General features: G+C 35.8%; 1 protein-coding gene across 6 annotated transcripts in view; it reads right to left on the bottom strand.

Annotated features, from left to right (window-relative positions):
* Nucleotides 1-27: 27 nt before the first annotated feature.
* pacs2 (phosphofurin acidic cluster sorting protein 2) overlaps nt 28-14559 on the bottom strand; it is a 109663-nt gene continuing 95131 nt past the window's right edge. For 3 of the 6 annotated variants that reach the window (XM_022197099.2, XM_022197098.2, XM_051957304.1), the window contains exons 19-26: nt 13468-13500; nt 9635-9679; nt 8941-8983; nt 8784-8826; nt 7609-7744; nt 6070-6290; nt 5725-5838; nt 28-3785 (exon numbers count right to left, since the gene is read on the bottom strand). In XM_022197099.2, coding sequence (XP_022052791.1) covers nt 3667-3785; nt 5725-5838; nt 6070-6290; nt 7609-7744; nt 8784-8826; nt 8941-8983; nt 9635-9679; nt 13468-13500 — 754 coding nt within the window. In that variant the 3' untranslated portion in view covers nt 28-3666. The remainder of the gene's footprint in view (nt 3786-5724; nt 5839-6069; nt 6291-7608; nt 7745-8783; nt 8827-8940; nt 8984-9634; nt 9680-13467; nt 13501-14559) is intronic. The other 3 variants (XM_022197101.2, XM_022197100.2, XM_022197103.2) reach the window with 3 other exon arrangements.

The following is a 14559-nucleotide window of genomic DNA, read 5'->3' as shown; positions in this document are numbered from 1 at the left end:
AAACTGACACATGGAAAGAAAAGCACGTTAGTGTGTATAGTAGTTTTATTACTCCCAGTTTTTTGGGATTACAGTGGTAGTCTTTAGGGAACTTTCAGTTTCAACAAGCCTTTTTCTGAGACGGCAAGAAAAACCAAAACATCTAAAACATCCTCTACATACAGAAACAAATGTACGCTCAACATGGATGGTCGGCTGTTTAGTCACTGAGTGTGAGACTTCCTCCTTTCAGCAACTGCATGTGTTTGTGTTGCAAAAAATCTATGTGCTGGGTTGAGATATTTTCTTGTTGTCGGAGCAGAATCAGCACCATTTCAGCCAGGGATCATTATTTATTTTTATATTGATTTGTCAAAATTAAGCAATTTAGGCACTTATCAAGAAATTGGCAAAAAGGTTGTGACAAAACGGAAGAAACTTTCTAAGCAAACATTTTTAGTCTTATGCTTAACAGTCAACTAAAGATGGAGCCTACTGACAAACACCACAGACACATTCTAATCTAACCTCACAAAATATCAAACTAAATTAATCTAAAACAGTCCAACGAGGCCTCACGCTGAGCTTTATTACGCAGCACCAAGGAGATACAGATGCCTGGTTCACTTTGCATATAAACTAAGTCACCACTGTTTGTGCTGTAGTTCAGCTCAGATATAACAACAACCGGTCGTACCTGCAGGTTCCCAGTAGGAGGGAAAAGGTGTAACACACTAATCTATAATGGACAAACATTTAAAAGTGCTTTACATTAAGGTACCTTCAATACATTCACCTCTACGTTATGAACTATAATACCACACAGGTAATGAGTGAGCTGCAGTTGATGAGAAGTTCCTTTGGCAAAAGTAACGTTTGCTTTGAGCAAAAGGTACGGAGTGTGTCGGAGGAGTGTGGGGCTCAAGGAAGAAGAGTTAAAATCAATATTTTAGGAGGAAAAATATCCAATCATTCAATACAGATTATGTTCAATTTGATTTGTTTTAGGATTAAAGGAACAGTTTGACATTTTGGGAGATTTGCTTTCTAGCTCAATAAGACATGAAAATCAGTACAAGTGATTGTTCTGTCCATGTAACAGCTGTATAAAAAAGTGAAATAGTGTGCCAAATTGAATTATTACACTTCCTACAGCTATCTTTACAGCAGAGTATAATTTAATGTTGCTGATGCTTTAGTTTTAGAAGCACAAACAAGCAGGACACTCGGGTTTTTGACTCCTAATTGATTTCAGATGTTAATCAAATATCTGCTAAATGTTCATCTTCATTATAAAACCATTATAAAGCCATGTCTGAAAATGTTTGGCTAGGTTTAGATCTCATTTAGACCCCATCTCAATATCAAAATGTTTGCTGAGAGATAATATTTTCAATATTTCTTTGTTCTGGTACAGCAAACGTAGCCCTAACACCTGATGTGAACTGCATCTAAATATACTTGAGGGAGAAAGTTCAACAAATCGAGGCTTTCTTGGAATTAGCTGGCTTAACAAAACCTAAATCCCAGACAGAGATCATGGGTACTGCAATGGTGGGTGCCAACTTGTTTTTTAACCAGGTTTTCTGTGCATGTCCCAATAAAACGGAGGCATTTGATGCATCACTTGAATCTTTTTCTGGCCAAAATCGACAGATGTTGAGTAAAAACCGCTGTTACTGCAAATGCTGCAATAGAGAAATGCTGACTGAAGAAGTGTTAATTGTCTGAGTTAATAGAATATTTAATTTACCACTTAGTGACTCCCAGTGCAGCTGCTCATTTCTAACATTACAGCCGCATATTGCAGCTCTTAAACTTTTAGGTCTGTCTCATAATGCAGGATATATGAAAATCACTTTAATTTTTGGCCAAATCAAGGTCAAATGAATGGTTTCAATTGAATATTCACTGTGATAAATACCAGCAGACCAATTTTGTAGTCTGTGTTCAGTTACCTGCAGTACCAGCAGTGTAAAGCAGACTTGGCAGCAAATCAGGACCGATCATGAAAACAATATATATGTATTTTCAGCTTCAGTAACTGAATGCACCAAGGTTTCCATGGCAATGTGATGCACAGTTTACTTACTTTGTTCAGCGGTATTACTAACGTACAGCTAAACAGTTTTGCAGATACAACATATTCCTTCAGTTGAGAATCTGGACAACCAGATGGAATGCGATCAGCACAAGATTTGAAGTGAAATGCTGGTTCTTCTTACCGCTGAAGCTCCAGCTAGCAGCCAGTTAGCTTAGCTTAGCTTCACACAAAGGCTGGAATCACGTCGCCTGGCTTCGCTTTTGTACAAATTGAACAGACAAAATATAGTTAATGTTAACTGCTGAGCTTTAGAGATGCTGGTAGGAGAATATTGTTACTTTTGATCAGAGCCAGGCTAGCTGTGTTCCAGCGGGATGTTAGCTTAGCTTAGCAGCAAGAATGAAATTGTAAACAGGGGAAACAGTGAGCAAATCTTCATCTGAAGTTTAAAAAATATATATTTCACTTGCGTGTACGAAACCTGGAGTGTAAACTTCACCAAGTTGTTTATTTTAAAGAGATTATGTGCCTAATTTCCTGTTAAAACCACAGTTTGTCGCTTTTCACTTCCATCTGAGGAAGCAGAAAAATGCTAGCTTGGCTCAGTTTTAGAACATGGTACTTAAAAAAAAAAACACATGCTGGTAGCCAGAATTTGTCACTTTCAGACAGACTAAGCTAGCCGTTCCCCTTGTTTCCACTTTTCCTGCTAAGCTATGCTAATTAGCTGCTAGCTGTAGCTTCTTATTCATCCTACAGGTATAAAAGTGACAATTTTCTTATCTAGCTCTGAACAAGACAGCGAATAAGTACATTTCCCAAAATATCAGCATATTCCTTTGAGCTTGCAAGTAATTTTGTGCCGTTTATCTTGTTCTAAAATGCATTTTTTTTGGCTTTAGTTTCTAATTTTTACATCAAATTTTCATCAAAACTCTTCAAACCTTGAGCCAATTTCTCAGGAGGAGAAAGGAAAGAAGAAAGGGGGCATGAAACAAAGACTGAAAATCACAACTAAGAGCAGTGTATAATCCTCTAACAGTGCCAGGTTAACTCAAAATCACATTCACACAGTATTCAGTCTATTGCACATTATACTTCTTCACTGAGGCTGTTTATTCTTTTTCCTTCCGACGATGAATTGCCAACAGTCTCTGGAGCTGTGAATCCAAAATTTCTTGATTTTTTTTGTGCTGGACAAGTGCAGAAAACCATCCTCGCCAAATGAAAAAAAAACAAAACATGACGGCAGAGCGAAACCTGGGCACTCGTTCAGTATGTTAAAGGTTAGAAGTCATTTCTAATTATTATTTAATTAGATTTTTTTTCTCTCAAAAGTCTATAAAACATCAGCAGGATTTTTCTTGTTTTTAAAAAGCAGAGTAAAGAAATACCCCCTTCGGCAGCTTTGCCTCGAGAAGCTTTGTTTTTTTTACATAAATAGAAAATTAAAAAAACGCGAAAGATTAAATAATCAGACGAATGCAACGGTGGAAAGCAGGAGCTGAAATTAAGACAGCAGAATAGAGAGAAGTGTGCAGGGAAAGGAGGGAGGAAGGAGGTTAAAAGCTGTTGGCACGAGGGAAAGGGTGAGGAGAGGAAAAGGGGAAGCTGTCCTCCATGTTTCAGTCTCTTAGGTGCTGCTAGTAAGGGCCTTTAGTGTGTCCGAAGATCCCGATGGGGAAATGTTTGACGTGCGACGACCACTGAGCCGCCAGCTGGAAAAACTTGACATCGTTCCACTCGACGCCATCAATCAGCACTGCAGAGGAAGAAAACAAACATTTACAATATAGGACTGAGGAAAAACTACTCTGAGTGACCCTGAATATCAAATATGGCATCTAAATCTGCTTCCAGTAGAGCTAGAATTATTTTTATTACTTAGTTTTTTACTATTTCAAAAAGTACATTTTTTTTGGTTAATTGCCAGACTAACAAGGTAGCACAGTCACATCAAAAAATATAAAATTAGATACACTTAAAAATGCAAAACATTTAAATCAAGAGTTTGCATGTGCCTTTTCCACCTTTATCTCTGTGTCTTCTGCTGTCGTGATGCTGAATTTCTGCTGTGTGAATCATAAAGGTCGTCTCAACCCTCTTGTTTTTTACAAGACCTAAATCTGTCCACTTTCGTGTTGTCAGAGTTGCTCTTGAGCCAAAATGCAACCTAATACCAGAAGTGGGAAAATAAGCATTTGTGGCTGAAAAAAATGGTGTAAAAAAATTTAAAAAACAGTGAGAAAACTTATTTGCTCATTGTGAACACAGACGAAATTTACACTCATGTCTAATATCATGTTGGTGCCTCTTGTGTTGCCAAAACAGCCTCCAATAGTTTATTCTTTAAGATAAATGCTGATATACTGACAATTTCATAGCATCATGCTCAGTACCAGCTATTCTAATGTACAGTCATGAACTAAGTTTACATGCACTTGTAAAGACCATGTATGTTACTAAAAAAAGACTTTCCCTTTGTACCAGATTAATTGCACACCGCGCTGTTGGTATTCATATATTCAAATTTAATCTGTTTTAAGTTGTAATATTTATTACCCTGGGCACCTGTATGTTTTTTTTTTTTGTTTTTTTTTTAGTAGACATTTAATAAGTTGTGTATTTTGACTTTGTGATTTGATGGTTTATTAATATTGCATTTTTTGCCACAATATTGCTTGTTTTTATTTATTTATTTATTTATTTATTTTAATTATTTATTTTTTTGTTGTTGTTTTGTGTCTGTGTTCTCCGTATTGGCATTGTACTGTAGCTGAGTACAAATGTTTGTAATCATTATGTGCCACAAAATTTGAAAATAAAGTGGGGGAAAAAATATATATTACTAAAAAAACATGTATTTTGTTTTTTCTATAGATTTATTTTATAGGTTTTCTGGAGCTATAACAGAATCTGCTGGGTCAAAAACATTCAGACAGAAATTATTAGATTATATAATATAGCATCTGGCAACCTGAAGAACACCAAACCTACTGTTAAGCATGGTGGTGGTATTATCATGCCCTGTGGCTGTTTTGCTGCTAGTGGAGCTGGTGCTTTATACATGCTCTTCACAAGTGTATGTTAAGTTATGTTCACGATTATACATCTTGACTGCTAAATTGCTGTAATGCAGTACTAAAAATGTACAGAATATAAAATATTTCATCCTGTTAGTATGAAACTGGCAATAGGTTCCAACTTTATACCACATGCTGATTCAAAATGAAGTTGAGTTTGTGGCTTAATGAGGCTGAAAAATGTGACAAATCCAACAACAGTACAATCAAAGGTAACAGTATAATTGGCTAACTGTTGACACAGTAGCCCTAAAAAAACCCAATACAGAACCAAATGTGAGGCCCAATGTAGAGATATTATGTCAGGCTCTTATGTGGTGTATTTTTAACATCTGCACCACAAAAAACACTATATATTTCCAGGATTCATCAAAAATGAAACGAGTTTTTTTAGGATGACTGTATTTTAACTATGAATGACTGCACTCTCTGCTACAGGCACCAAAATGTTAATCTTTTATCAACATTTGTTTAAGATGAGAGCAGTTGTTTCTTATTTTTAGCAAGAGTCAACTACTACTGACATGTTTAGAGGATAAAAAAAAACATCTGCGATCCATCTGAGATTGCCTGAAAAGGGCGAGCGAACCAGGGCAGGAGGTCTGTGCTGGAAATTACCTCTCAGCATGGTCTGCTGGTGCTTGGCAGTGCAGATGAGGCGGCTGATGCCCTCAATCACTTGACTCTTGGACTCCACCTCCTTGTCTTTGCTCTTTTTTGGCAGGAACATGACTGGCAGAAGGGAACAACAGACATTCACACTGTGAGCAAATGAGGGATTCAGAATGGCTTGGGTCTGCGTGGATTAAAGTGTGATGACATTTGGCCTGTTTTTGGGCAGCGTTCGAGGTCAGATTGCAAAAGAATGGACGCGATTCTTCCACATGTTTTTGGTTTAGTGACTTTAAATGTACATTCTTATGAATTACACCGTTCAGTATTAGAATATACTGCACAGCGTACCCTTCTTATTCTTCTCCTTGGTCACCACCGTCATGGACATGGTGGGCTGGGGGCTCGGCTCAGCGCCCCCCAGTGGCAGCCGGCTGACCTGCAGCGAGCGGAAATTGCACTTCAGAGTGTTTTTGGAGGAAGAGTCCCGCTTCTCCACGTCTTTCTTCCTTTCCGTCGGAGCCACCCAGTAGTCCACCTGCAGCCCCATCAGCTCCGCCTGGCCGCCAGAACTGCAGAAAAAAACCCACCAAGGTTCAGAAAAGTTCTGCAAACATTCAATAGAATCAGAATCAGAAAAGTTGTGATTGCCAAGTGAGTACACACAAGGAATTTGACTTGGTGTATGGAGAGCAGTACGTAGCAACAACAATAGACAGCAAAGAATTAATCAACAAATATAAATCTGAGAAATTCTAAATAAGAAATGCTACACAAGAAGTATAAGAAGTACTGTGTAAAAGTAAGTGCAAACAAAGTACTGTGTATAAAAAGACATTCATTTGCTTAAATCATGTAAACCAAATAAAAATTAAACATAAGGTTATGTGCACAAAGCAGCAGTGTAACTCAAAAACTCCAACAAAAAACATGTTTCAAATGAGAGAAATTGATTATCAGCCTAAAAATGATTAAGATAAACAGATTCAGAATAAATATGGAAAAGAGATGTATTTCTGTTAAAGAGCTGAATTTATGGAGAAAAAAGCTTGAACATAATTTAAAATGTGCAAAACAGTCAGACGAATTAAGAAGAACATATTGAAAGAAAATGTTCTATGTAAGCATAAGAATGTAGTCTAACATTGTACTTTATGTACATGTACATAGTTTTGTCATTTTTGACATTTTACCGTTATTCATTGATTTATTTATCTTAAATATTCTGTTTACACATATGTCAGCATAATAAGCATTGGCTTCCTTTTCAGTCTTATTTACTTATTTAAGGTGAATCAACAATTTTCTACTTTTGTAAAATGTACTTTTGTTGTGTAAAATATTGACAACATTTCTGTTTTATATACATGTGCATCAAAATGAAACAAAGCAAATACACCAATTTTTTCCATGTAATTATTTAAAGTCAAAATAAAATGAAAAAAAAACAGTTTTTACCTCATTAATTAATTTCCCATTGTACAATATGAATCAAAGTAATTGTATCAGTTGTATATAAATGCATTATTTTACTGCCTCAAACAAAAGTCTAGTATTATTTTTATTATTTCAACTGTTTCGTATTTCAGATTATCCATTTAGCTTTTTCTGCTTAAAATCAAATAAATAAACTGGAACAAAAACAATAGGTAGTCGGAGATTATATGGAACATTTGAGAAATGTCAGATTGTGTAAAGGAACGATCTAAATCAATGTTTCCGAACATAAAAGCTTTGATTTCCCAAAAAAACTGGACAAAATTCTATGCACTTTTTATTACAATTTTGTTGCCATGAACCAAAATATGCTCTAACTTCAAACATAGAGTCGTGTTTTACAGGAACACAAGCAAAACAAAATAAACAGAAGGCTGATCAGGCACGTGTTACCTGTAAGCACAGAAGCTGGTGTTGACGGAGGGGGAGGAGGGCGGTGTGGGCGACGCCTCCTTCAGAGCAGGAGATACTTGTGGAGGTGTGGAGGACAACAAGGAGGAGCTGAGAGGAGCGGCATCATCAGAGTCTCCTGAGGAAGGAAATGAGGTATTAATGAAGCTATTGAGAATAAACGTGTTCTTCAATATGTGCTGCATCATGAGCAGTTTGGATTTTCCTCTTTTCATTTCAGGTTTTCTCAGCATCGAGCTTAACTGATGTCCAAATCTATCCAAACCTCGATCTCAGTGTCACCTCTGGACCCAAAAATGTCTTCTTAATCACAAACAATTCGGACATACAGCCCTTTTGTTTAGACAGATTTCTCATTTATCTATTACCTTTATATATACACTGCCAGTCTTAAGATAAGTTTGGGCACATCTTCTCATTCAGTGGTTTTTTTATCTGTATTATTTTATACATTGTAGATTAAGACTGAAAATATCAAAACTATAAAAGAATACATATGGAATCATGTTGCAAACAAAAAAGTGTTTATCTTCAGAATTAATCTACAATGTAGAAAATAATAGGAATTTTATAAAAGCACTGAATGAGAAGGTGTGTCCAGACATTATATCAAGGTTGAGTAATTTTGGGCTTCATTGTACGTTAAACATTACATATAACAAATACTGCAATGTTTTCAACACTAAAATTTCAATTTGTTGAGACTTTCTGAATCGACAATCAATGCCTTCAGAAGACATTTACGTGTATAAAGAATTCTAGCGCTATAATATGACCACATATTCTTCATAGATTAACAGTATAAAAGTGCCAGATGAAGATTTAAAAGTCTTTCGTGTTGGCTTAACATGTAGCCAGTGCAAAAAACAGTTTCTTTAAACATGTTTGCATGTGTTCTTAATCATCTGGATTTCTCTTTTTGGTTCTTGAGAACATCCACATTCACCGACGATGCTTCTTCTAACTGACTGATGGGGAAATCCTGGTATTTATTCTAAACCCTAACTCACATGGCTCAGAGTACGAATGGTTGGCTGAGGGGTCTCAGGACTGCATTATAAGTACCTGGAAAGAGTAAAATTCTTTGAACTTTGTTGTCAACTGAAGCACTTGTGTGTGTGGTTTTTTAATGTTAATGTGCCCAAACAGTGGTTTACCTGATGTAGCAGATGTTTGCTCCACGATGCCAACTTTCACCATCTGAAGAATCAAAAGAGCAGGGACAAGTTTACAACATAAACTACAAACAGCCACATAAATCCTAAAAGAATCAACCAAAGCACAGTGAATATTTAGGGAAATACTTCTACTTACTCCAATGAAAGGGATGAATTTCTGACAGGAATCCTCGTCGGGGCTGTGGGAGAGCCCAAAAGAGAGTTCAGGTAACAAGTAAACACAGAAATTAGAGAAATGAGGACTTCTACAGATGAAAAATCTAACTGATTCTAAAGAGAGGCGGCTGAAGTAGAAGATCGTTCAGATTACAGTCTAAAGATTACAGCACTAACACATCTACTGATTAGTGGCTTCTACGTGTTGACTTTTGATGATTTTCACATCTGGAAAAGTCTTCCTTTGCATAGAAAGTATGCAAAGCCCAGCTGCACATGCTGCAACCTCCACTAAGACACATTAACTCCACCCTTCTGATTGTAGCCAGAGAAGCAAGAGAGAGAAACATGCAAGCTACTGGACGATTCGTGGCCCGATAAAAGCCGTTTGACACCCTCTGGACACACCGACACAGAGCCAGGAGAGCATTCAGGAGGCAGCAAACCCATCAGGAGGAACAACTACAACCACAGACGAGAAGGAAGAGCACCAACCTAAGGCTAAAACCTCTCCGGTTCCATGCACGACCTGTTAGCGGCGGTGCATCGCTACGCCCAACAAGCCTTCTACAGTGTGAACTATTTTCCCGGCAACGCCCGGAAAAATAGCCTGAATGGAGCTCTAGATCTAAATGTAAAAGACGTCTGATGATGTGAGAGGTTGTTGCTCTTGCCTTGAAGAAACCTGCCATCGCCCCCCCAGGGAAGAAACAGAGAGACTACAGAGGAGGGGGGAGATAAAAGAGAGAAGACAGTCTGCAGGAGGTCACAGTTTGATTTCCCAACAACACAACACAATCTGGAGTCAGCTTCAGAGCAGCCAGAGAGAGGAAAGCCAGATGTCTGCCTGGTATGTGAGCGATGTCACGTTGGTCTGGATGAGATCATGACGGAGCACACGTCGTTCCATCATCCACGGATTGGATTCAATGTTGTGATGTAATTAGTTAAAAGTTGCACATGCGTGTTGACCCGTGTAAATGGACAGCTGAATTATGGACATGCATGTTTCAGACTAAAACTCCTTCAAGTCTTTTTATTTTGTTAAGGTTTGCACTGCTGTACATTATAGTGGATGTGAAAATGTTGCTATGAATATTTGCATTCCTTTATTATTAGAAAACCTTGTTTGAGCTGACATTTTTACAGAAACATACAATGAAAATGTGTCTCCATATTCTATTTTTTTTACATTAATCCTCTGAACTCCAAGCAGTTTCTGGGCATATTTTTTGCTCTTTTCACATTTTTATTCACTATAGTCTGACATTTTTATACCACAGTATAAACTCCTGTACCTCCATGGAAACAACACAACCACGGCCAGAAGTAGACAGAACTCAAAAATGTCTTTTGTGCAATATAAAAAACATATAATGCCATAAGTCATAAACATATAGCAAAAAGATTAATTTCCTTGCTTACTAAAAATTAAGAAATGAGATTTAACATTCTCCAAGTGTCTTCAAGTGTTTCCAATACTTGAAAAAATGGTGACTCTACATACAACATATTTATTACAGCTTACATTTTTAAATAGTTCTGCCTCCAATCTGCTCTCCAGCACAGCCTGCAGTTCAGCCGAGAAGTCCCTGAATTCTTCTCACGTTGTTGGTCACAGCTGAGCCATTAATTAATCAATTTTTGCTCTGAGGAGTGCAGGATTTTTAGTTTTTTTACAAAATTTGGTCACAGCAAATTATAAACTTTTGGCAAATTTTAAAATAAAGAACTCAAAAAAAGTCTTCTCTGCAACGTAGCAAATATATTAAAAAAGCAACAAAGTTTAATTATTATGCTGACTTATTTTTATGTTAATTTAAAGTGCACATGCACAACTTTTAAAAAAGTTTTTCTATGTGTTACAAATACTGATTCTATATACTGTAGATATTTTATGACATACATTTCTTATTTTTTGACATACGTATCTCTTATCTGCTCCGTGTGAACACTGCCTGCAGTTCAGCCAAGAAGTTCTTGAATTTTTGTCATGTGACTGTTGGTTGCAGCTGAGTCACCAGTGAATTCATGTTTGCACAGAGAAATGTAGAATTTCTAGTTTTTTTTACAGAATCTGGTTTGAGTAAATAATTCATTTCTGGTTAATTTTTAAATAAGACATGTAGAATAAAGTCATTTTGATGAAATATTACAGTTTTGAGCTTAGTTTTCCAACAGAATGGCACAAATGAGTAGTTCAAGGGCCGTCAGAAAGTTCAAAATCGTTCTGTTTTTACAGTTTCTGGTTCTGATAAATGGTTTCATGGCCATTTTTTTTTAAATCAATCAAAAGGTTTGGGGGTTCAGCGGGTTAATACATCTTAATGCTTTTCTGTTTCTGCTTTTTAACAGTTTTGAAGCTATTTTGAACACTTTAAGGGTTCATAACCTCTAAGTATCTTCCTAATAATTTTCTTGTGAGAAAAATAGAGACAGTGTTGAATTAGTTTGCTTTCAGCTCATGAATTCCAATTATTTGCAGGAGTAACCTCGAGAGTCTTTGAGTCAGTACACAGACAGTTATTCATAACATGAAACTATGGCTGCAGGGGAGCTCAGAGTTACAAATACAGAGAACAAAGTTTTACATAATGAATGAATATCTGCTTGTGTTTGTTCAGATTTGCTTTCAGGGACATTTCCAGTCTCCCTGCTCTCCTTTTCACAGAATTAAAACCACATTACATCCATTTTGTCAGGAACCTACTTGAATACCTATTTAGTAATAAATGATATTTTACTAAACTAGTACCGTCTGCCAAAATGTCTGCCACGTTAGCTTTAAAACATGCTCATAGATGTGCAGTAGATCATTTTAACACAGGCCAAGTAGCATCATCATACGTCTAAATTCAACCAGATTCAACCAAACATGTCATCGAAACATGTCAATTGAGGAGGAAGGCATCGTTATGAAGTTTTCTACATGTAACAGGACAAATAACAGACAGACATGGATGGCCAGAAGCACGAGGAGGAGCTCATGAAGAGAAACAGCAGGAAGGAAGAAACAGAGAAAAAAAGCTGGACTGGTTGGATTTGGTCTCCTGAAGCTTCAACAGCACGTTTTCTCTGGGAATGAACTGAGTCAAAAGTGAGAAAAGCTTCTTTCTGTTGGCCAAATGCAGCATAAATGAAAGAGCTGTTGGCTTAAAGGGATGCTTAAGCTTCCCAATAGTTTAATCTGGATGAAAACAGAATTTAAAAGTGACAATTTGTGGTTTTAGTCAAGCAAAAATAATAATAGCAAAATAAAAATAATGTTTCAAACGTACCTACCACTTTTTAAATATTAAGGTCAAAATTATACATTATTATTAATACACATTTACAAAACTAACTTAAATATTAAATCGAAGACCCCATAAAGTACTTATTATGCACATGTACCTGACGACTTTAAATATTTATGATTTTGATTGCACAATTTCATAAATGACACAAATAAACCTCATTATTCTCATGACTAACTTTAACATTCTACAATGTCATTAGCTACACAAACTTACCAGATTAATTCAAATATTAAAATGAACATCATAAAATACCATTAATTATACAAATGTTGTGGATTAATTTGAATATTAGAATAAACTAATAATTGTATGAATTAACCTGGCTAATTTAAATACTATTTTTTAAGATCATACTAAGTTATTTATTATATACATTTACTTGCTTAATTAAAATTGTACAGTATTGTTAATTACATAAATTTACCTGACTAACATAAATGCTAAGACTAAGAGCATACATATCATTAATTATATAAATTTTGCTGTAATCTATTTAAGATTAAGAATTTACAATGTTATTTATTCTAATATATTTAAATAATTGAAGTATTAGAATTTAAACCATGCAATATTATACATTTTACACACTGATCTGACTAAATTTAAATACAAATTTTATGACCCTACAGTATTATTTATAACCTGTCTAATTCAAATACTAAGGCTAAGACCCTTCAATAATATTTTAGGCATTAATTTTATTAATTCAAATATTACAGTTCAAGCTCTATGATATTATTAATTATACTAATTTATCTGACTATTTCAAATATAGAGGTTAAGATCCAGTAACATTATTTATTATTATAGATTTACTTGACTGATTTAAACATTAAGCTAACTTCATTTAAGAGGTAAAATAAATGCTGCCAGACATGAACTGCACGACCCTGAATGAACAGCGTTTACAGAAAACTGAACTTTCTGCTTTTCCTGTTATTGAGGAAACTGTTTGCAACAAAACCACAATTTCTTTTCAATAAAAACGACAAGGCAAATGTCTCGACAGACATCAGACGGTGCTCGGCTGCTAAAAAAAGCTTCACTTCTGAATGAAAACTTGGTGTGATGCAGAAAAACATTTAGAAGCAGCTGTTAAAGCGTCAGGATCCATCAGAGGCCGAGAAGGTTCAAGAGGGGAAAGAGCAGCAAACACAGAGAAGCGCATGAATCACGGGGCTACATGAGAACTCAACCGACCACAATACCTTACTGCAAAATCAAAATGAAAGCTCTTTTTCCTTCAAAGAAAGAAAACATACAACAAAAGGATAAAAACATGTTATTCACACACACACAGTGATGGAAAGACAGAGATGCTTAGAAGACAGACTCCCACACCGACACAGCAGCTCCACGACATTAGTGAAACTTTAACCTCAGTTTATTTCAAGAGGGGGCTGAAATGAAAATGTCACAGCTACTCTTTGTTTCAGATAATAATGCAGCTCTTTTTGTAATTGTGATTGCTGATTTAGACCAAAATCCAGCCTTTCTGCAACCTGTTTAGGTTGGTATTAAACCAGGAGAGCTGCTTCACTCTAATGCATCGCCAAAACCACATTTTAGCAGTTATTTAGGTGTGTTTTATTCATTTTAATGATTAAACTGCACATCTGCGGGGGATTTTGATGTAATAGTTCAGGATTTTCAGAGATATTTCTATTCTGGTGGAAACTAGAAAATAAAGCCCTGTACTTTTCTTATCTGTACCCAGCAGCTGTAATGGAATTTTATTGAGGGAAAAATAAAGTTTATCTTTCTTTTTTTAAAAAAGGGGTTAAGATTATAAAATGCCAGTGAGTTTAATGTTGATAATTGCCAGTTTTACTCTATCTTTTCCTTTCTTTAAGGGTACAAAAAAATCACACTCAGGCCAAACTTTACTGAATCCAGTTTCATTTTTATTGAACTGCTTTATTTTATTCCCACTGCACTGGGTCGAACTCTTGTTACAATATCCAACTGTATGTGTTTAATTTGCTGTACTACTGGGCACCGATAGACAGTGGCGGAAAAATAAAGATTTTGGACACCCTTAAAATTTTACACAGTCTGAAATATTATCATGAAATATTTTGTAGAAAAATCTTTTTTGCATTTCAAAAGGTGTGGCTGCAAAGACAGACAAACACAAACAAACACAAGTTATATTGTTTTGGTTTATAATTTACAAGAAAAACGAACAAAACCGAATTCAATCAAAATGACCCAATACTCAAAATTTCTTATTCTTATAGAACCAAAAAATTTTAAGCTTTTAATGGCTTTTTTTATAAGAATTTGTTTAGTATTACGGC

This window comes from Acanthochromis polyacanthus, chromosome 1 (genome assembly GCF_021347895.1).
Source record: "Acanthochromis polyacanthus isolate Apoly-LR-REF ecotype Palm Island chromosome 1, KAUST_Apoly_ChrSc, whole genome shotgun sequence".
Lineage (NCBI taxonomy): Eukaryota > Metazoa > Chordata > Actinopteri > Pomacentridae > Acanthochromis > Acanthochromis polyacanthus.
Note: the sequence above shows the minus strand (reverse complement) of the source record. Positions and strands in the feature narration are given on the sequence as shown.